The sequence below is a fragment of the Lemur catta genome, chromosome 1, assembly GCF_020740605.2.
Source record: "Lemur catta isolate mLemCat1 chromosome 1, mLemCat1.pri, whole genome shotgun sequence".
Classification (NCBI taxonomy): Eukaryota; Metazoa; Chordata; class Mammalia; order Primates; family Lemuridae; genus Lemur; species Lemur catta.
In genome coordinates this window covers 34,937,682-34,961,819 of record NC_059128.1, presented here as the reverse complement: position 1 = coordinate 34,961,819, position 24,138 = coordinate 34,937,682, and the positions used below count along the sequence as shown (strand labels likewise).

Here is a 24,138-nt window from a genome sequence, read left to right as displayed (position 1 = left end):
ACCATCTACCATAAAGAGTACTTAGATATCCAAATGAAGGGAACGAGGAAGAGTCAAAGGTTAAAGGTCCCAAAAAGCCTTTCAGCTGAGGCAGTTCCATAAGAGCCCCTGGCTTCTGAAGTACAGTCAACTACATTCTTTGTTTGACTTTTGTAGCATTGTGAGTTTTAAAGTGAAAAAAAGACAGGGGGAATATACCCAGGTGGGAAAAATCTTCCTAGAGGCACTCTGTCGATGATGTATTCTTTCTGCACTCAAACCATAGAGATGAACAAATATCTGCTCTCATTATGCAGAATAAAATCAGAACTAACAGGAAAAAAAATAAGAAAGACATCATATAACCCTTCAGGCCAGCCAGACCACCAGACAGAAAAGAAAATGTGTAACCAGAGAAATGAGAGAAAGAAAGGGAGACAAAGGCAGAGACAGCTACAACTCAGAGACAGGTTAAGTGAATGAGATTACAGATTCTTTGCCCACCTAGACAACTGGGAAGCCCTTAGAGAACCATGGGGCTTGGGATTCAACCTTAAGAGGCACTCTAGGGTAGAGAGAGAAAACATGCACATGATTGAGGAGGTGGTTAAAACCACCATGTGATCAGCATAATATAGCCATAATGAATATTTATTTAATTTTGAGGAATTCATTTGTTTCTGGAAACTCCAAAAATTCCTTTTACTTAGTGACACTGATGGACTCAATGAACTAATAGCCACACAGTTGTACAAGGAAGGACGATTAGAGACCTGGTACCCAAATAAAGTCTCAAGGTTTATACAGCATCATAATAACCTAAGGGAGACTTAGCTATAGAAATTTAAAAGATAAACTCTACATCATGTTACACACATAAATTTCATAAATCTGTATGTAGCATTTTCTTTGAAATAGTAACCCCAATTATAGGTATTTATTCTAATTGCATAATAAGAAGTACCAAATTTACTTATAAAAATGCTCACTGTATCAAACAATACATATAATATAATCTCATTTTATGAACTCTATCCCCACCTACTCAAACACATACATACTCACAAAACATGGAAGTAAATGCATCAAAATGATAGGTTCTCTCTGCATTATGAGATAATGTATGGGTTTTATTTTCTCTTAAAAGTTATATGTATTATTTTGTAAATATATCAACAAATATTATATTATCATAGTCCCTGGTGCTACAAAAATAACAAGTTTCTAAAGGGCTGTGCTGATCTACTTCTTGTTCCTTTTCTTCTGTCATTATTGTTAGTCTTTCTATACAGGTTTTTCCTTGAAAAAATGGAAAAAAGAGTACATTTCTCTATGATTCATTTCTGTGGCCCTTTCTCAAATTACCAATTACAGTACAATCTCTGACCCATTTATAAGTGCTTGCTACTGTTCAACTATTTGATTTTCATGTAATAATATTTGATTTTTATTTAATAATAATAAATGCCTTTGACTTAGTAATTTTACTTCTGAGAATCAATCAAAAGATTAGAACCAACCCATGTAATATTGATTGTAGTGTTAATCATAACCTTAGAATGGAAAAATAACTGTCTAATAACTATGGAAATTATAAAAATATAAGTAAAGTAACAATTCATACAGAATTAAAACAAGTTTTGAAATAACATGTAAAAAATGCTGTTTACCTTACAATGTTAAATGAAAAAATAAAGATACAAAGAATAATATGATTATGATTACAGCTTTAACAAAATACATAAAAATGAAACTAAAGTGCCCAGACTGTAAGAACTGTCAATTAAGAAATCTACTTTTGTTCTTCTGGGTATATGCCCAATAATGGGATTGCTGGATCGAATGGTAGGTCTACTTGAATCTGTTTAAGGTATCTCCATAATGCTTTCCACAGGGGTTGCACTAGTTTGCATTCCCACCAGCAGTGTATGAGTGTTCCTGTCTCTCTGCATCCACGTCAACATGTGCTGTTTTGGGATTTTTTGATAAAGGCCATAAAGTCATTCTATAACAAAGACACCTGTACCCAAATGTTTATAGCAGCACAATTCACAATCGCAAAGATGTGGAAACAACCCAAGTGCCCATCAATCCACGAATGGATTAGTAAACTGTGGTATATATATACCATGGAGTATTACTCAGCTATAAGAAATAATGATGATACGACATCTCTTTGGTTCTCCTGGAGAGAGTTGGAACCCATTATATTAAGTGAAGTATCCAAAGAATGGAAAAACAAGCATCACATGTACTCACCAGAAAATTGGTTTCCCTGATCATCACCTAAATGCACATTGGGGAAGGATACCAATCGGATATCAGACTGAGATGGGGGGTGGGGGGAGGGGATGGATGTATGCCTACATGATGAGTGTGTTGCGCACCGTCTGGGGAATGGTCATGCTTGAAGGTGCTGACTTGGGGACGTGGGGGGAGAGGGGATGGAGGCATGACTACAAGGTGAATGCCAGGTGCACTGTCTGGAGAATGGACACACTTGAGGCTCTGACTCAGGGGGATGGGTGGGACATGGACAATGTATATAACCTGAGCTTTTGTACCCCCATAAAGAGCTGAAATAAAATAAATAAATAGGAAATCTACTTTGTCTTCTTTTCTTAAAGAAAAAGTCTCTCGATAGAACCAAAGTATATTTTATAATTATATGTTATTATAGTATATTATTATTTGTCTGTTGATAATAAATTGAGTTAAAGGCAAAAGGTATAAAAGGCTAAAAGAAAATACATTTGGATAATAAAAGCAACTGGCTTCAAGTGGTGTGTTTAATGTTTTACTTCCTTCTACTCTATGTTTTCCAAATTTTTCTGCAGATTATGAATCTGCATAATCATTATTTTTAAAAATCACAAACTATTTTCAAAGATGTCTTTCCTCATTCTTTTTAATAAAACTCAATTCATAAAATATATACACAGATATGTAGAATAGTAAATAAATATTCTTTAATTGTTAAATGTATTGTCAGTAGGCAAAAGATACTGAATATATAAATGTAATTGTCCTTTACCAATATAAACTATTTTTAATTTCAGAGGCATTCAAATATCTGTTATATCTTTTCTTAACTTAACTAATGAAATTAAAATTCTTACCCTACCTTTAACTAAAGTTTTAAAATATAAATTATTTATCTCTTTAGTATCATAGGGAAATAAAAAGTCTATGATATGGAAAAAATAGCAATAAACTAGAATATAAACTCATGGTAAATTTTATCTCCTGCTCCTCCTCCAAAAAAGTTTAGAGAAGCATAGCAAAATTAACAAATGTGGCTAATTCTGTTCCCAAGGTCAAAATTCACTTTATACAATAAGCAATACTAATTGTTTTATGATATAGAATTTGCATTAGGATACACAATATATAAATTAGATATTAATCTAATCAACCACTTCAAAATGTGTTTGTTTTATCCAGCTTTGTATATCACCTAATGGGCATTCAATTTACAATAAACTTTTATGGCACTTCTGAGAAGATGGTCATCTTGTAAATAAATTAATTAATTTGCCAGCCACAGCAAAGCTGGCTAATGTGCTTCTTTAAGCACAGTATGCACATTTACACTAAGTAATTACAGATATCATAGGTTGTAGGATTATGCATGGACTATTCAATAGAGAAGCACCCTTTTCTTCATTGCAAAGGTTTTGTGGGCTTGGGGACTCCTGTTCATCTTCATGACTATAGAACATTTGATGGTGGTTTTTAGGTCAGCTCCTGCTGGGTGCAAGTAGTCTCAGCTATAAACATTTTAGATCTTGAGAGAACTAACCTTCCCCCAAAGTCCTAAAATTAGTAGAAAAGCTCACACTAAACATGAAAGTTGTTGTTTGGTCTATTTATATATTCTCAGTTCTCTGCATCAAGTCTTATGAAGTATTTCACTGCTAAACCACAGGAAACTGAATTGTAAAATAGAAGTTAATGTTAAAGATTCATATGGTAGGAAATTGGAAAATTTCAAGACAAAACAGAGACATAATTAAAGGAGTAACACAGACCATGGTGTGTTTGAGGATTATGGTCCTTAAGGGGCTGGGTTTACAGCCAGATTTTTTGGTAAATATGAGACACATTATGTGCTAAGTTAATGACATGGATAAAATAAATGCATAAAAATTACCACTCTTATTCATCAGTGAGAATATCTAACTCATATATCCAAGAGGTCCCTAACAAAATATCATTTGATTTTATCTAGGTAGTTTCCTGTCAGTGTTTGCAGGGGTGTGATAATGGCTCTATTTGAAGATTCTTCTAGACAATGAACTTAAGCCATATATTCACTTCTTTTTATCAATGAATTTTATTGCATATACTTGATGTTTACAACTTGATGTTATGGGATACATATAGATAGTAAAATGGTTACTATACTGAAGCAAATTAACATATATATCATCCCACACATTTTGTGTGTGTATGATAAAAGCAGCTAAGATCTATTTAACAAAAATCTCTGTTACAATATAGGTAAACCCCTCATTTGATTGTGCTTTGCTTTATTTCACTTGGAAGATATTGTATTTTTTACAAATTTAAGTTTTGTGGTAACCCTGTGTCAAACAAGTCTGTCGGCACCATTTTTCCAGCTGTATGTGATCACTTTGTGTCTCTGTGTCACATATTGGTAATTCTCACAATATTTCAGATTTTTTGATATTATAACATCTGTTATGGTGATCTGTGATTGGTGATCTTTGATGTTATTAATACTATTGTAATTGTTTTGGGTTCCCACAAACCACGTCCATATAAAATGGTGAATGTAATCAATAAATGTGGTGTGTGTTCTGACTGTTCCACCAACCAGCCATTCTCCAGTCTCTTTCCTTCTCCTTGGGCCTCCCTGTTCCCTAAGACATAACAATATTGAAAATGAGCCAATTAATAACCCCACAATGGCCTCTAAGTGTTAAATGAAAAGAAGAGTCCCACATCTCTCACTCTAAATCAGAAGCTAGAAATGATTAAGCTTGCGAGGAAGACATGTGGAAAGCTGGCATAGGCCAAAAGCTAGGCCTCTTGAGTCAAACAGCCAAGATAAGAATGCAAAGGAAAAGTTCTTGCAAGAAATTAAAAGTGCTACTCTAGTGAACATACGGATGGATGATAAGAAAGTGAAACAACCTTATTGTTGATATGGAGAACGTTTTAGTGGCCTGGATAGAAGATCAAACCAGCCACAACATTCCCTTCAGTCAAAGGCTGATACAGAGCAAGACCCTAACTCTCTTCAATTCTGTTAAGGCTGAAACAAGTGAGGAAGCTGCAGAAGAAAAGTTGGAAGCTAGCAGAGGTTGGTTCATGAAATCTAAGAACAGAAGCCATCTCCACAACACAAAAGTGCAAGGTGAAGAAGCAAATGCTGATGGAGAAGCTACAGCACGTTATGCAGAAGATCTAGCTAAGATAATTGGTGAGGGTGACTACGCTAAACAACAAAATTTCAACATAGATAAAACAGCCTTCTATTGGAAGAAGATGCCATCTGGGACTTCCATAACTAGAGAAGAGAAGTCAATGTCTGCTTTCAAAGCTTCAAAGGACAGGCTGACTCTCTTGTTAAGAGCTAATGTAGCTGGTGACTTTAAGTTGAAGCCAACGTTCATTTACTATTCCAAAAATCTTACAGCCTTTAAGAATTATGCTAAATCTACTCTGGCTGTGCTCTATAAATGGAACAGCAAAGCCTGGATAAAAGCAGATCTGTTTACAGCATGGTTTCCTGAATATTTCCAGCCTACTGTTGAGAGCAACTGCTTAGAAAAAAAGATTCCTTTTGAAATAGTACTGCTCATCAACAATGCATCTAGTCACCCAAGGGCTCTGATGGAGATGCACAAAGAGATTAATGTTATTTTCATGCCTGCTAATACCACATCCATTCTGCAGCCCCTGGATCAATGAGTAATTTTGACTTTTGAGTCTTATTAATTAAGAAATACATTTCCTAAGGCTATAGCTACCATGAAGAGTGATTCTTCTGATAGATCTGAGCAAAGTCAGTTGAAAACCTTCTGGAAAGGATTCACCACTCTAGATGCCATTCAGAACATTCATGATTTATGGGAAGTGGTAAAAAAAAAAATAAACATTCGTAGGAGTTTGGAAGAAGTTGATACTATTCCTCATGAATGACTTTGATTAGAAGTGAAGCCTGAAGATGTGACTGACTTACTGAAATGTCATGATACAACTAATGCATAGTTGCTTCTACAGATGAACAAAGAAAGTGGCTTCTTGAGTTGGAATCTATCCCTGATGAAGATGCTGTGAACATTTTTGAAATTACAACAAAAGATTTAGAATATTCCATAAACTTAGTTGATCAAGCGGTGATAGCATTGACTCCACTTTTAAAAGAAGTTCTACTGTGGTTAGAATGCTATCAAGAGGCATCACATGCTACAGAGAAATCTTTCATGAAAGGCAGACTCAATCAATGAGGCAAACTTCACTACTGTCATATAAGAACTTGCCGTAGCCACCCAATCTTCTCTAACCACCACTCTGATCAGTCAGCCGCCATCAACATCGAGGCAAGACCCTCTATCAGCAAAAAGATTATGACTCACTGAAAGGTCAGATAATCATTAGCATTTTTTAGCAATATTTTTCAACTAAGGTATATACCTGGTTTTTCTAGACTTAATCTGTTGCATACCTAATAGACTACATTATAGTGTAAATATATCTCCTATATACACTGGGAAACCAAAAATTTGTGTGACTTACTTTATTGTGATATTCACTTTACTGTGGTAGTTTGGAACCAAATCCACAACATTTCTGAGATATGCCTGTACAATTTTATTAACTATAGTCATCATGTTGTATGTTAGATCTCTAGACTTGCACATTCTACATATCTGCTACCGTGAATCCTTTGACCTACATGTCCCCATTTCCTCCCACCCTAACCCACCCCCACCACTGTTTTATTCTCTATCTTTGTATATTTGATTTTTTTTTAGATTCTATACATATGGGGAGCATACAATAATTTTTTTTATTTCAGGAAATTATGGGGGTACAAACATTTTGGTTACATGTTATGACTTTGCCATATCCCAACCATGATTTGAGACGTGTCCTTCCCCCCCTCCTACAATGCTCAACAATAATTTTTATGCATCTGGCTTATTTCACTTAACATAATGTCCTCCAGGTCCGTCCATATTGTGGCAAATAGCAGGATCTCCTTCTTTTTAAAGGTTGAATAATATTCCAGTGTGTGTGTGTGTGTGTGTGTGTGTGTGTGTGTGTGTATACACGGGCTGTCTGGAAAGTATCCAGACATTGTTAATATAATGAGAATGGTTATGAGGCTGGATATTTTCTGGAGAGAGAGAGAGAGAGAGTGTATTCTTTATCCATGTATCTATCAATGTACACTTAAGTCATTTCCATATCTTGGCTATTGTGAATAATGCCACAATGAACCTGAGAGTGCAAATATCTTTAAGAGGTAATGATTTCATTACCTTTGGGTTTATACCCTTAAGAGGGATCCCTGGGTAGTATGGTAGTCCTATTTTTAATTTCTTTAGAAACTTCCATATTGTTTTCCATAATGGTTATACCAAACTACATTTCCACCAACAGTGTACTAGAGTACCCTTTCTCCACATCCTCATCAACATTTGTTATATCTTATCTTTTTGATAACAGCCATCCTAAAGGGTATAAGGTGATATCTCATATTGGTTTTAATTCATATTTTCCTGATGATTAGTGATGTCAAGTACCTTTTCATATACCTGTTGGTTATTTTTATGTTTTCTCTGGAGAAATTTCTGTTCAGGTCCCTTCCCCACATTTTAATAGGGTCATTTGTTTTCTGCTATTGAGTAGTTTTCTGTTATAAATTTGGATATTAACCCCTAATCAGATATTTGGTTTGCAAATATATTTTCCAATCTGTAGGATACCTTTTCATTTTGTTGATTGTTTCCTTTGCTGTACATAAATTTTTTAGTATGATGTAATTCCATGTATTTATTTTTGCTTTTGTTGTCTGAACTTTTGGTATAATATCCAAAAGATCATTGCCAAAGCCAATGTCAAGACATTTTCAACTATGTTCTTTTCTAGGTGTTTTATGGTTTCAGGTCTTATATTTAGGTGTTTTACTCATTTTGAGTTGATTATTGTGTTGGAGTAAAATAAGGTTCCTGTTTTATTCTTTTGCATTTAGAAATCCAGATTTAACTGAACCATTTACTGAAGAAACTACACTTGTCTCATTATGGACTGTTGGTACAATTGTCAAAAATTAGTTGATCATATATGTTTGAATTTATTTCTGTGCTCTCTCTTCTGTTCCACTGGTCTGTGTTTCTGGTTTTATGCCAGGATGACACTGTTGTGATTACTATAGCTTTGTAATATAATTTTAAAACAGAAAGTGTGATGCCTCCAACTTTATTTTCTTTCTCAATATTGCTTTACCTATTCAGGGATTTTTGCAATTCCCTATAAACTTTAGGATTGTTTTCTTTATTTCTGTGAAAATGTCATTTGAATTTCTATAGGTATTGCTTTGAACCTGTATATTGCTTTGGGTTTTATAGACATTTTAATAATATTTATTCTTCCAATCCATGAATAGAGGATATCTTCCCATTTGTGTCTTCTTCAATTTCTTTAATCAATGTTTTATAGATTTTTGTATACAGATGTTTCACTACCTTTGTTAAATTTATTCCTAAGTGGATTTTTGCAGCTATTGTAAATGAGATTTTTTTCTTGATTTCTTTTTCAGCTAGGTTGTTATTTGCGTATAGATTTTTGTGTATTGATTTTGTATCCTGCAACTTTACTGAATTCATTCATTAGTTCTAATAGGTTTTTTGTTGTAGAATCTTTAGGGTTTTCTACATACAAGATCATGTCATCTGAAAATAGAGATAATTTTATTTCTTTCTTTTTGATTTGGATGCCTTCTTTTTCCTCATCTGACTGCCCTTGCTAGTACTTGCGGTACCATGTTGAATAGAAGTGGTGAGGGCAGGCATCCCTGTCTTGTACTAGAGAACTTAGCAAAAAGGTTTCTATCGTTCCCCATTGATTGTGATGTTATCACCACTAGGCCACCTTATAGGAAATGCTTAATGGAGCTCTTCAACCAGAAATGAAAGGACAGTAGTTAATATCATGAAAACACAGGAAAGTATAAAATTCATTGGTAAGGTAAACAAATAGTCAAAGGCAGAATACTCTGTTACTGTACTGGTGATATATAAATATTTCAAATCTCTAGTACTAAGTTTAAAAGTCAAAATGGTAAAAAATAACTATAGCCATAATAAGTTGATAAGGAATACACAACATAAAAGGACGTAAACTATGACAACAGAAATATAAACTGTTGGAGGAGGAGGCTAAAAGTGGAGAGTATTTGTATGTCATCAAAGTTATCAGTTTAAAACAGTCCAATGTAACTATGAGATATTCTATGTAAGCCTCATGGTAATCACAAAGCAAAAAATTATAGCAGATACACAAATGAGAAAAAGAAAGGAATCAAAGCTTAGTGCAACAAAAAATCACCAAGTCACAAAAATTTACCAAGTCACAAGAGAAGAAAGGAACAAAGTATCTACAAAACAACTAGGAAACAATAACAAAATGTCAGGAGTGAGCCCTTATCTATCAATAATAACCTTAAATATAAACGGATTAAACACTCCAATCAAAAGACAGAGCGGATGAATGGATATAATAAAAAGAAGGTCCAACTATATTCTGTCTATGCAATACCCATTTTAGCATTAAGGACACACATAGGCTGAAAGGGAAGGAATGGAAGAAGATATTCCATGTGAATAGTAACCAAAAGGGAGCAGGGGTGGCTATATTTACATCAGAAAAAAATAGTCGTCAAGTCAAAAACTGTCACAAGAGACCAATACGGTCATTATTTAATGATAAGGGGATCAATTCATCAAGAGAACATACCAATTATAAATACATATGTATCCAACATCAGAGCACCTAAATATGTAAAGCAAATGTTAATGGACATGAAGGAAGAAATAAATAGCAATACAATAATTGCGGGGAACTTCAATATCCCACTTTCAACAATAGATATATCAACCAGGCAGAAAATTAACAAATCCTGGACTTGAACTATATTCACTTTCATTTATTACTCAGCCCTTCATTATAAGTGATCATTGCAATTGGCTCATAAACTTCATTATGAATATATACACACAAAAATATCTGTTTATAAATCAACAAGACTATAAGGTTTTAAATTATATGATTTTAAATGAACTTCGACTATTTACAAACTGCAAGGGTCATACAGTAATATTTTAAAGAGGAAAAACAGAAAAAGAACGACAATGAGTATTAAAATAAAGAAATTATATAGGCCTACTAGAATAGAATCTTTTAGAACATTTAGAAGTAATGCCTGCCAAACCTTAGTAATTGATGTCCAAATTCATGCTATGAAAAGTTATAATGAATACAAACTTGAAGACATTTTGAGAGAAGCAAATAATAAATCTTAACTACTAAAAAGAAAATAACTGATTTAGCTTATAGTATTTTTATCTACATACACAAAGAATGAGCCAAATGCATCTCATCAAACAGAAGTGAAAAAATAGAGGGTATCCTGATTATCAGTAAGAGGCAACCTTTAAGGAGGTGGAAGAAATGATAATAAATAAACTGGCTGATAATCCTGAGTTGCGTAATATTAGTGTTCAAAACAAATAAATATAATTTCCACTAAAATAAACTAGAGCTCCTTGGAGAAGTGGCTAATGGCTCACTCCACATAGAGGGAAGGATAAGTATGAGATGAGCATCTGGTCATACTACATAACCAGGAAGTTGTCCAAGACTACTGGATAGAAAGGACACAGAAGCCAAACTGAAGGGGCCTATTGGCTAAAGATAGGACAATTAGTATTGCGGTAAGGGTAAAAATTTCAATGCATTGAAACTCGTCAAGTTTCTTTAAATCCATTAGTACATAATGATAATTTTTTAATATGTTCTGAGCAGCTTCAGAGGATAAGAGGCCAATTAATTATCTTAAAAATTGGTTAAGTAATGGAAAAGTGTCAAACGTCTATTTTGCCTTTCTTATATGAAATGCACACTGGGAAACCAAATAGTACTTGAGAAGAAGCACCTCTATAAAAATATTTCAACTAGCAAACAAACAAAAATACAAAATTAGAATATCTTCATTTGCAGCTCTCAAAAAATTAATGGATCTAGGCACTGAGTATCGATGGCTGTTAACGCTACCAAAAGGATTCAACTAGATATCATGTGCCTCCTAATGAGAGAAAACAGCCCCATCTATAGTCTTGCCAAAGGGATTGAACCTGAGTCCATCAAGGCTCTGGCCCCAGCTGCTAATTTGTAGGAAATACAGAGGCTAGAGGAACATGCTGAAATGCAGTGAGTATTCAATCAGCAAAATCCAGACTGCGGGATCTCTGCAGGACAGATGGCCCGAGTTCTTCAGCAGATAGTTGTAAGGAAAACAGTGGTATAGAGTGGTAACTTGTAGATTTAAGATTTAAAATATATATCAAATTTTAAAATAAGTAAACTAAACCTAGTGCTTCTGGGAGTGGGCAGGGGACCATAAAGTTCTATTTCTTGACCTGCGTTATGGTTACAAGTCTTTGCCTTATAAAATTTCATTAGGTTATACATTTCTATCGGGAGGTGTTCTGAATCTGTTTTTAGTTTACAATTAAAAAAATCTGCTCAGGTGATTGTGCTGTGTACCTACTGCCCAGTAACACCTCCCTCAGCCCACATGGAAAAGACAATTCTGAATCCTGAATGGCACTGTTAAGCAGGTAAACCAACACCTGCCACTGACGAGCTCTGATCTTCTCATGTGACAAAGCAGAACCCACTTATTAAACTCATAATCAGTTAACTTTTCAGTTCCCTAAAGACAAAATATCCTTGATGCTGTTGGAAACAGATGAAATACTGGGCTTGACTAGGAGAAGGAAGGGTGGGGAAAGAGAGTAGGAACAAGGCACTGGTGTGTAGGTAGGTATAATAAAGTGAGGAAGATGCAGATGAAGCTTTATGGCAGTGGATGTAATGACCTCAGAAAACAAAAGAGTGATGAGAAACACAGGATGAGCAGCCCTGCCCCATTTGGAGAATGTCAACACTTAAGGACAGGGAAGAGAAGTTAACGTAAGGACCCGCAGGGGTCACAAGCCAGCGCACTCAAGGAGCAGAGAAGTAGACTCCATGTGTTCACAGAAGCCACCGCAAAGACTGTGGCCCTGCTTGCAATCTTGGAGCTTTCTTGCAAGCTTCATTTCCACTTTATTATCCACCAACTCAGTAGACTCTGAACTCGCCCATAACCCAGATGAAGCATATGAGCAGAACTTAACGTCTCCACCTTGTGTTCCAGGAACTCATGAAAATCACACTCTGCGCCCAGTTCTCCCTGGTCCTAAACACCTTCCTTGTGGCAAACCAATCACTTGGAGGAGAATCATAGTTTTAAATAGTTACTTAGCTGTATTAACCAGCTCATATTTAACCAAGTTTCTCAGGGACTGTTTGGTGAAGGAATTTTATAATACATAACCCTAGTTTGTGGTACTTAACTCTTAGCAGTGTTAGAGAAGTCTTTTTTAATAAAAAGAAACAAATTAGTAAAGGTAACGTAGACACTACATTTTCTGTTAAAATTAAACCAAACAGTTGTACTATAATTTCAAAATTCTATTTCAAACTTCATGTTACATAAAACATCATTTTTTTGTAATGTGGTGGTTAAGCATATATGCATAGTGTCAGACAGATTTGGAGTCAAATCCTGTGCCCATCACTTACTGACTAGCTGTGACCTGGGGTGAATATGTGACCCACATATTACAGAGTCTCAGTTTCTTCATCTGTAAAATGACTACAGTAATACTTTCTTCAAGGGTTAATTAAAAGATTCAGTGTAATAATGTACAGAAAATAATGGGCACTCCATAAATAATTATTGGTATTTTAAATCAGACTTTCAAAGAGGCCTGAGTATACCCTTCAACAATACACTTTAAAAGTTTTGATAAGAAATATTAAAATCAAAATGTACCTGTGGACTTTACATTTTACTTTAGTATGGGGGAACTCATTTACTAACTACAATTATGCTTTTTCTTTAAGTCCCTTTTAATTCTTAAATGGTAATTTCCTAATAAAATTAGTTCAGATTTATAGAGCCATTCATTCAAGGTGATGGAAAAAGCAATGCCACTTTTAGGAATTAAAGCTAAATCCCTTCAGTGATATAATTTAAAGTCTTTTTACCATGGTCAACAACTGGATTATAAGTTAGATTTTTTTCATGGTTTTTGGGGTCCCTGATGGAGAACAAGAAAGGAGCAAATTATTAAAGAGTTATAAGTAGCCTGAGATACTTGGCATACATTAGCCCTTCTTATTCTTTTGTTCAAAGTGTCCAATTAACAGCTGGAAAATGTTTCTTCTACTCATAATAGATGTAAACTAAAGCTAGAGGCTTTTAGGGGATGCATTTCACTATAAGCCTCTAAAAAAAAGAGAAACAGAGTGCAGTCTGTCCCTCAAGATAAAACACAGAGGAAATGACACGTATGTCAACAGAATAAAACATTTTCATGGGTACCCAGAACTGATACAATTACGAAAACAGCTAAATGACAAAGTGCAGTACAGTTGGCCCTCCATATCTGTGGGTTCCTCAACAGTGGATTCCACCAGCCACAGACAGAAAATATTAAAAATAAATAAATAAAAGAATGGTTGCATCTGCACTAAACACGTATTGGCTTTTTTTTCTTGTCTTTATTCCCTAAACAACACATTATAACAACTACTTACATAGCACTTACATTATATTAGGTATTATAAATAATCTAGACATGATTTAAAATATACAGGAGGATGTGCATAGGTTGTATATAAATCCCACACCATTTTATATAAGGGGCTTGAGCCAACTTGGATTCTGGTGTCCTGGAACCAATACCGCATGGATTATCGAGGGACAATTGCACTAGCTAATTTGGCTTACTGAACAAATTCCTTTACTGAGAACGCACTGAAGGGTCCTATCACAGATGACAGAGAGACAAAAATGAACAAGATATGTCAAGTGCTCACAATGCAGGGGGAGGATAAGCAGGTAAAAGATGAAAAGAGGAGGTACTAACGGACCCTGAGCAGGCATGCATAGCGGAGGCCCAGCATGGTGGCATCTGACCCAGACTAGAACAATAAAGGAAAGAATAAAAGAGGATGAAGTAGCAAGAGACAGACAACTGAAAAGGAGAGGAAAATATTCTAAACAAGGGAGCAATATATACAAAAGCTTACCAGTAAGAAAGAACCTGGAAGAACTCAGGAAACTTCCTGCTCTTCAATATGGTGAGAACAGGATAGGGAACGACACAACTCTGGCTGGGAAGGAGAGCAAACACCAGGACCTGCATGGCCCCCCCAGGCCACGCTAGGAGTTACATTTTATCCTCAAGGTGCTAGAAAGCCATGGTAGGAATCCTAATGGGAGACTGACATAATAATTACATCTTAGGAAGATGACCGTGGTGGCAGCACAGCACAGAATTGGAGGGTAAAGCTGATGAGAGACTGTGAGCAGGTAAGTCTTTTAGAATGTCAGTCGTGGACCAGGATCAAAAGTTGAAGAGCAGTGGTTGTAGTAAAGGATATTAAGAATAGGATTAAAAGATATCCAGGATATAGAATAAATAAGACAGTTTTGAAGGGTGGTGGGAAGAGGGTTTGAGGTTGAATCTAAAGTACCAGGATTGTAAAGACTCATATTTTATCAAAAACTCTGATAGTTAAGGAACTCTAACAGCTCCTTATATAATTTTAGCCATAGGTACATGATGTTATAATAACTGCTTAAAATGTTTAAAACAAGACAAGCACAGAATTTTTTTAAGCAAACAACTGGTGTGCCCTTTACAAAAATGTCTAAATTAACTAAGTTCATCATCATAATATGTGAAGCAAACCTACATGTTTCACAGTTCAGCATCTAAAACCACAGCAATGTGAATGCAAAAGAAAATACATTTCTGGAACCTGGGAAAAGTCCAAGGATTTAGTGTGAAGCACTTGACTTCTAATAGCAAGTATATAGGAAAAAATCTTCACTACAGCATAAATGTCATATTTTCAGAGATTCTAAAATTAGTAAAATATTATTCACTCACATATCAGATTTTTTTTATTTTTGGAATAAAAATAAGCAGATTTTGAATTTCAAGAACCATAATTTATAAGTTTTCTCTGATAATGCAGAAATGTTTATAAGAGATGGATTTTAAATAACCAATTCTAATTAAAATAGAATCTTAACCCAAGTGCTAAGAACTATCTTTCTTATATTATTAATTTAATGCTGTCTTTTTTCCTTTCCTCACTTATGCCCTTTTTCCCCCTACCCCATAACAATATTTAACCCCTCCATTCAAACCCTGTATAAATAAGCATAGTTTTCTTAAGAATTTGAAGTTATAATTAAAACACTTAGAGATTGTCTTAGTTTATTAACTCTAACCCTATGATTCTAATAATCGATAAACACAGAAAAGACAAAATGTGAATGTAACAAAACAAATGTCTTAGAAGCAAGGTCTATTAGTGGAGAAATGCCATTTTTATAGTCTCTGAAAGGTATAATATACTTGTCAAGACATTTAGAAGTAACCTGGCTATTTCCGCCACACCAGTAAATCTGTTCACATTGAGTAATTATAGGGTAGGAACTAAAAAGTAGTAAGACATTAAAGAATATAAAATATTATGCATGCATCATGAACTTAATTTGGAATTCTTTGTGTTTTATTAAAAGTGGGAAGGTCAAAAAAAGGTGGAGGTGTAAGAACTGAAAGAACTTCAATTGGAAAAAGACATGAACTGCAATTATATTCAGTGCCCTATTTAGAAAACCATCTTGAAGCCAGCCTACGGTGTTAAAAAAGGAGGCTATTTGTTGACTACATTCTTTATATTTCCATTAATTAGTTATGCTTCAGAACTTATTCATTAAACTCCTTAGCACTTTTGACACACTAAAGAATTATGTACCTATCGAGAGACTGTTTAGAGGCAAGGATCCAAAAGGATGAAACTGCACCTGTCTTTGGATTCAGAGATTCTAATTAATTTTAAAATAACCTCCCTTCTCTCCCTTTCAGCCGGCACATGAATCAGTGTAAGAGACAGCAGGGCCTGCGTATTTCTCCTAACATACTAACTTAGGAAAGTTCTCATTTTTTCAAAGTGTCCTCAGAAGTGAAGGATGTGGGAATTCTGTTTCTCTCTGACCCTTACAAGATTCAGGGTAAAAATCATTAAAAATGATAAAGAAGGATGCATTTCAATGCCAAAAGCCACAATTGACAACATGAATATAGCAATCATGAGTATCTGTGTACCAAATAGCACAGCAACAAGTCTTATAAAGCATAAACTCCAAGAGATACAAGGAGACATAGATAAAACACATGAATAATAAGATATTTTAACATACTACTCTCAGTACAAGGACAAATCAAAAAGATAAAAACAAATAAGATATGGAAGACCTAATCAACTTAATAAAGTAGAACCGACAGGTATGTGTGTATGTGTGCGTAAAACACTTTATACGCTAATAATTTTTGCAACTGCTTTTAAACTTGCAATTATTTCAAAATTAAGCTACCAAAAAACGAGTAGAAGAGGAAGACGAACAAAAAAAGGAGGAATAGGAAAGAAATGGACAGTCATCAAAATGTCAGCTATGATATTGGCAAGTTGCTATTTTCCTCTTCCTTTCTTAAAACATTGTTAAGGCATCTCGAAGGCTAAATAACAACAAAAATCCTAATCTGATTGCCTTTTAGCTGAACCAGTCTTTTTTAGAGGCCCATGGTAAAGGAAAAAAAGAAAGGTAGCTGGAAATAAATAAAATTTGACTCTTTAAGCCAAGATATAAAAAAATCTCTGAATCCCAAGATTTTTAAAGAGGGAGAACAAAAAGCACACACTCAAAATAATAAAATGTGACAGATATATGATGAGATTGGCCCAATACCCAGGGGCTCTGTGTTCAGTTTTACTGTGTCACTGGGCAAACGCAGTTACCATTTTATTTTAAAATGAAAGGAAAATGCATTTTGCCTGTCTCACTGAGCAAATGATTCCATTTTAGCAGACCCAGCCCAGAGGCACTGTACCCAGGGCTTTCTCCAACCTTCTTTTAGAGTAGGAGTTACCAAGGTGAAGCTATAATGAAGAAAATGGGGCAACGCAAATGACAATGAGTCTACAGCTGACATAATTTATCACAATGGTACTCACTTTCAGGTAATACAGTTGATGTTTGTTTTCCCAACCACTATTGACATGAACACTCAGGAAACAAAAGTACATCTGTTTGGGGCTTGTGTTTTAACCTCTTCTTTAAGCAAACAAGAATGGTTGTGTGGATGTGCTTCAATTTCCCACCAAGAATTGTACTGGTGAAACGTACACTTTATATGAAGGATTATATTTAACTCCTTTATACTCCAGTAAACAAAGCAGAACAAGCACACACAGGCAGCAGGCACACCCACAGCACTGACTGGGTCTCCAATGTTACAATTTTTTTCTTGAAAAAAATAAAATATAAAAATAGTTCCTAGAAGAAATTTAACTATAACTATAATATTCTTTATAAACAGTTAAGGAAAGACTTACATATAGTAGTGGTCAGTTATTTGCAACCCTGAACCATTTTCTACAACTCACAATTTTTACAGAACCTGTTTTCCTAGGAAGGGTCATTTCTTTTCAACTCTCAATTCTGCCTTTTTCAAGTAATTGTGCTTTTTGAAATCGGTTTTTCATTTTTGTGTTGGACTTTCCTTTGGCAGTTTCTGAAATCCATCAGTCAATCTTTTACTTATGAGAATAAGTGGCATCCAAGCTACAGTAGGTTGACCTCGGTAGCTAAAAATCCAATAGCTTAAAAATTGAGCTCATTTTTCATGAGACACAAGCCATGAAAAATGTGATCCAAATAAAGTTGACATCCTGCAATTCTAACTTATTTTATCTGATAAAAAAAACAAGGGATGATTCTCCTCTGACCTCATTATTGCTTCCTTTTATATCTACATGGATTTCATAAACTGCTGCAGATATGTGAGCAGAATATCATCCAAAAGGTCATTTAATAATTTTTTTTACCAAAATATTTCTTACACTGTCCCCAAATATGCAAACATTTTTTATTTTATCACTTACATGTACCATCTCTGCCTTTTTGTTGGTGATGTTGTTATTAGTACAACTACCTACTGGGTCTCTGAATTTTAGAATGAATTTATTATTAGCCAAATAATTTTTGTGATTTACGAATTGGACGGATAGAACCAGCTTTATAAGCCTAAATTTAATTTACTTACATTGTCATCACTCTAATATAACAGGTCATATCCACTCACCTCCTCAGCATTTTCAGCTCACTACTTATCCACAGTGATGAGGCAGAAAGGCTTGGAGTAAGATGATCTGTACTCAAGCCCTAACTTATTAACCAACTATCTGGGAAAGTCACTAAACTTCTCTGGCTTCACTTGTCTCCTCCTCTCTAAAGGAAAGTGTTGAATTAGAGCGGCTCTGTTGCCCCTCTGAGACTAAAACCCTAGGCTACTGACCTGACAATCCTTCCACAAGTCACTGTCACACTTACCAGCATGGACTTACAAGGCACCTTAGGCTGTGCCCGGCTTTAGTCTAAAAGGTACTGTTCTACTATTGCCAAAGAAAGTTTAATCAAACCCTCACTCAGCCCATTAGGCTGTGAACAATACTAATGTTCTTTGCTTAAAGAGCATTATTAGTTTTCACTAAGATTCATCATCTCATTAGTGACCCAATTTCCAAAGTTACCAACGGAATTTTCTCTTTAGAAACCTGAGAAGCAAAATGTCCAAAACTGTTACGCATTTGCTACTACGTTAGGAAAGTTCACAGTACCTAAAATAGCCACCACCTCATCATCCTGGATGACTTCCAAGGATCCCGACACCACAAAGCAGAGGGCATCCACGCTTTCTCCGGCATGGTAAATGAGGTCCCCAGGAGCACAGTGGATGGTTTGGAACTCTACCGCCAAGGCACGCAGACACCCATCGCTGGCCAAGCGAAAAGCAGGATGTTCATTAAAAACCTTCCGGTTTAGGTGAACACAGATATCAGCTCTCATGTCCTTGGGACAGATGGAGAGAACCTAAAGAAAGTAAGAGATGAATTAGTGAGAAGGAAAGAGAAAAGGGTCATTTCAGGAAAAAAAAAATCCAACAAATATAATAGTCATAGACCATGCGCATGTCTGCCATACACCGTGCTGGGTACTGGGAAGGCAAAGTTAACAAGACACAGCTCTGCTCTCCAAGAGGTAATAATCCGGTGAGATGGGCTGATGAACATATGGTCCATTAAAATACAGCACCACGTGGTAAATGCTTTGAGACAAGTATGGATTTCTCCATAGAAAGAACATAGTCTTGAGGTGATCAGCAAGAATCTTAGAACAAAAGTTAAAATCATTTCATCAAAGAACCAACTAAAATAGAGTACTGACATTGACTTTAGACTAACAGATGTTTCAGAATTTTGTCATAACTAAATCAAAATTCAGGATTATAACCTTCAGTCCCTATTGAAGGTGGATTCATATTAGCCAGCTATAAGACAACAAAATCAACAAAAGCACCCTGGCAACTTGACATGCTGGCTGGCAAATATTTACTAGAACTCTGCTCTTGATGTGTTTTGTTCACTCTGAAAGAGTTTCCTTTTACAAATGAGTTCATGTCCAGGGAGGAAAAAGGGTATTCACCAGCTTTCTGCAAGGCTTGGGCAACTGGAAATGTCAGTGTTGGCAGGGTGGGAATATCATTTTTGCATGGCAATCCTGGCTCATTCTGGTCTTTGACTCCTCAGGACTGCTTGAGGGAAAAATTCGAGCGTTTGGCATCCTTTAGAAATGGAAGCAAATGGTAGAAGCATGCTTAAAGAGCAAGGGGTGGAGAGTTTTATTGACTGTAGCTTTTTGACAGGATAATTAAAGACCCAGATTAAAATGGACAATATCATCATATTTAATCAGAACATCATCGAACGAGATGTGATTATATAATTCAGCACCACCCACTTTAAAACTGCAAGTACAAACTCATTTAGAATCCTCCTCCAACTCCCTTGGTAAACTATTCCTTATAATCACAAATGTTTTTTTCTTTGATAGGATTTCAATCCCTGCAAGCTGAAGCTAAATTGATTTTAGCCCATTAAGTTATACCGTATAATATTTTAATATAAAATAGCTGTATTTCCTCTACTAATTGCATTTTAAGCTTTAAAAAATTACCTAAAGCTTGAAAATATCCCCTGACTATTCATTTTATTTGGGGGCTATCAGTGAAAAACTGGTTGCTTCCCTATGGAGAAGAGAAGCCCATCATAAATGTAAGGACCATTAATTAAATTATGCTTTTAGTATCACTTCTCTTGATCTTTGCTAATACCATACATATATTTCATATCACTTAATCATCTCTGTGGGTTTTTTTTAATACTCCCTCAATATTCCTATATGCAACAGCAATTAGCTCGCCTACTTTTCTGAAAACTCTCATCTATAAGGTAAGGAATGCCTAACAGAGCTTTAAAAGCAATTGCCACTCTGTTTCAATGTCAGTTATTTTCCATAATAATGTGATGTTTTCTTTAACGCGTTAACCTTTAGTAACTTTGGACAATATAAGTCATTCCACAGCAACTTACTGAGCTTCACATCACTGTGTTAAGTCCCCAAAACTAGAAGGATAAAGAAGACCCTGCCTTTGCCTTAGAGGAGCTAAGCCTGAAGTGTAGGATGTAGGCATGTAAAGGGACAATTACAATCTAATGAATAAAGGACTATGATAGAGGCATATCCAGGTTGGTGTGGGAGCATGTGCTGCCTGTGTGTCTTTACTTATGACTTAGAGGTAACATAAAAAGATCAGGCTCAAGAGGACATAACTCTGGGCTCAGATCTATCACTTATTACCTCTCTAAACTAGGACACCTTATTTAATCTCTCTAAACCTCATCTGTGAAATGGGGATAATGATAGTGTTTATATCATAGGCTCATTGTAGGAATTAAATGAAAGGGCCTGAATTCAGCCCAGTTTAGCCTGGCACATAGCACAGGCTGAAGAAATACTAGCTTTTATTTTCCCTACTGAACATGTGTATTTCTGCAGAGTTTATTGTTGCTTTAGTTCTCTACAAAAGCAATGTGCTTTTTTCACTTTCCATCCCTGTCTGAAGTCCGCATCTAGGCTGTTTGATAGGTTTTCAGACAGAATTAAGAAAATATTTCAGCATGCACCTGAAGAAATTTTAAGCACTGGTTAAGGTTAATATTTTTCTCAAGTTGAAAATCAAATTAGCTCTAGGAAACCAAAAAATAAAAATAGTTTTAAATATTATACACACATACATAAACATTACACTGAATAGCTTAATAGGAAAATGGATTGCTCTATCTTGATCCATTTATCATACAGGACTTTCATTGTTTTAGATTCATTTTGGTAATAGTCATCATATGTCTTTTTAATTGCTTTTTTCAGTATTCATGTCACATATGAAATCTTCCAATATTTGCAGGATTCTGTTTTGTGGCATATTGAAAGGGAATTTTTATTACATTATGAATACATCTTTCCTTTTTCATTTTACTTCATTTATGACACTAACTCATTTATTCTTTTGATTGATAGAATCTACTTATGTCCAGATTCCATAAGTGACAAGTTAAAACTGAGAGTTAAAATAGATCCACCAAAGTCACACCCAGTGGCAAGCTCCTTCCCCATCCCTCTACAGATGATATGCCTCACATAGTGCTCTTCTCATCAAAATATGAGTATCTTGTTCTTTACTCTGGAAATGAAAGCACGAATAACTGTCTTAGGCAAGGCAAAATTTAGTTTTAAGTGATAGAATAAAATTCTATCATTCAAGATAACTCTCATACCTGGCCCACTGGTCCCAATTTCAGTGTGTTCTGCCTTGAATGTCATATCCAATTTATTGTAGACAGGTTCCCTAATAGCTATTTCATAGTTACAAACAAAGACCATTATATTTCAGTGGAAAATCTTCAGATTAAAAGTGACTTTTGTTTGTCTCCAGGGTTGATTATTTCTCCCCTCTTCACACTAGAACGTTAATAAATTAGAATCTTTATTAAGATGAGAAATAAATTTTCCTTTTGGAAGAGCTGTGGAAGTACATAAGGAATCATTTTTCAGAATCCTGCAAGCCAACCTGAAAAAAATGAATGCCATGGTCTGAAAAAGAACAGCTTTTTGATATTATTTATGATATCCATTAAACCCAAGGTCAAGAGGTATTGTAGTAGACAGTCCTCAGGCTCCAAAGATTTGACTTAAACACTGCAAACTAAAGAACTCTTAGTGAAACACAAATATGATCATATTATCTCTGCTTTCTTAAAATATCTGATGGCTCACTTCCCCACCAAATAAAGCCAAAGTCCTAACTGAGCATGCAGGACTCCATGATGGGGATCTCCTCTAATCTTTTCTCCAACATGCATTCTAGTCATACCGTGTTGCTCGCCACTCTAAACTCACAATGCTTTCTCACAACTCCTTGCTTTCGCACCTGCTGCACCTGCTTTTCCTTTCGAGTAGCATATCGCATCCCCCGTTCTCTGCCTAGTCATCCCTGACTCACCTGTCAAAGCCCCAACCATCCCTCTCTCTACCTTAAATGCAGTTTACACACAGCTCTCTCATAGAATTTAGTAACAGGTAGAAGATGAAAATGAGAGTAAGAGGTGTTATTATTTGTTGTGGTTGTTAGATAATAGCCCAAAATAGTAACATGGAATTATCATCAGAGATTTCAAACTTTTATTTTCAGCTGTAAAATCATTCTTTAGTTTTTTTTAAATAAAACCTTATGGCCAATATATAACATAGATACAAGCAGAATGATGCTGGGAGAAGCTCTGCTGAGGAGACAGACTCCCAGGCAGGGCTCCACAGGGCACATTCAGTCATTCGTTCAACTCATAGCTATTGAGCACTGGTTATGTGTTAGTTACATGCCCAGTACTCTGCACTCCTCCAGATCTTGACCAAAAACACTCATGGTGCCTGCTTCCCCAGAGCGTCCAATCAGGCACAGTTTAAAAAATCAATGCTCCTAGCTCAGTGTCCCATTTTACAGACAAGGCAAATGTATCTTACAAAGGTTATGTGATTTGCTCAAGTCCTCCCAACAAATTACCAGCAACACCCAAAACTCTTGAGTTCCAGCTATTAAGCTATGCTCCTCAGTGTCACGCAACCAGGAATAAAATTAACATCTGGCACTTTCTGATGTTTTTTAGATCTCTGTTTACTATAAGTATATAAATGCTGATTTCTGAAATCATTAAGGTCCAATTAATCAATTCTATAGTTTATTTATTAGGAAACCACTAATACCCCTCCACCCCCACCACAGAATAGCCTAGATTTCATTGGAAATGTGTTTCCATTTCTAAACACTTTAATTTCAGATCCAACAAATGTATTGCATACTTGAATATGTTGTTAAAAACACAAGAATTCATTGATAAGTTGTTTATAGCCCATTACTATTAATATTTGCCAAGGGGAAGTCATCTTATTGGAAATACAAGGTTGAATGTATGTAGGAAAAGGACTTCAGCTATGTATTAGCATACAGTGATCATTTGATAAATGTTACTCTCCTTGGGTCCCTTCCTCTCTCACTTTCACCCATTATGATAGCAGTAATGTAAAACCCTAGAAGAATATGATAACACAGAAATCACAAAATTAAAAGAAGATCCTCTAAGGAAATGATTGGCTAGAGAGAGTCAAAGAAAGAAGGCTTTATCCTCTCTCTTATTCATTCTTTGAATACGCTAGAAAATGCATTTTAATGTTCATTATACAAAATGTAGAAAAGAAAAAAAGAAAACTTTTCCATTATTTACACTTCCTTATGTTCTATAGCATTTTTATAAAACTTG

General features: G+C 35.3%; 1 protein-coding gene across 2 annotated transcripts in view; it reads right to left on the bottom strand.

Moving 5' to 3' along the window:
- The window catches only part of KCNH5 (potassium voltage-gated channel subfamily H member 5), a 264,043-nt gene that overhangs the window by 44,537 nt on the left and 195,368 nt on the right, over positions 1–24,138 (bottom strand). For both annotated transcript variants that reach the window (XM_045554834.1, XM_045554843.1), the window contains exon 9: positions 19,045–19,297. In XM_045554834.1, coding sequence (XP_045410790.1) covers positions 19,045–19,297 — 253 coding nt within the window. The remainder of the gene's footprint in view (positions 1–19,044; positions 19,298–24,138) is intronic.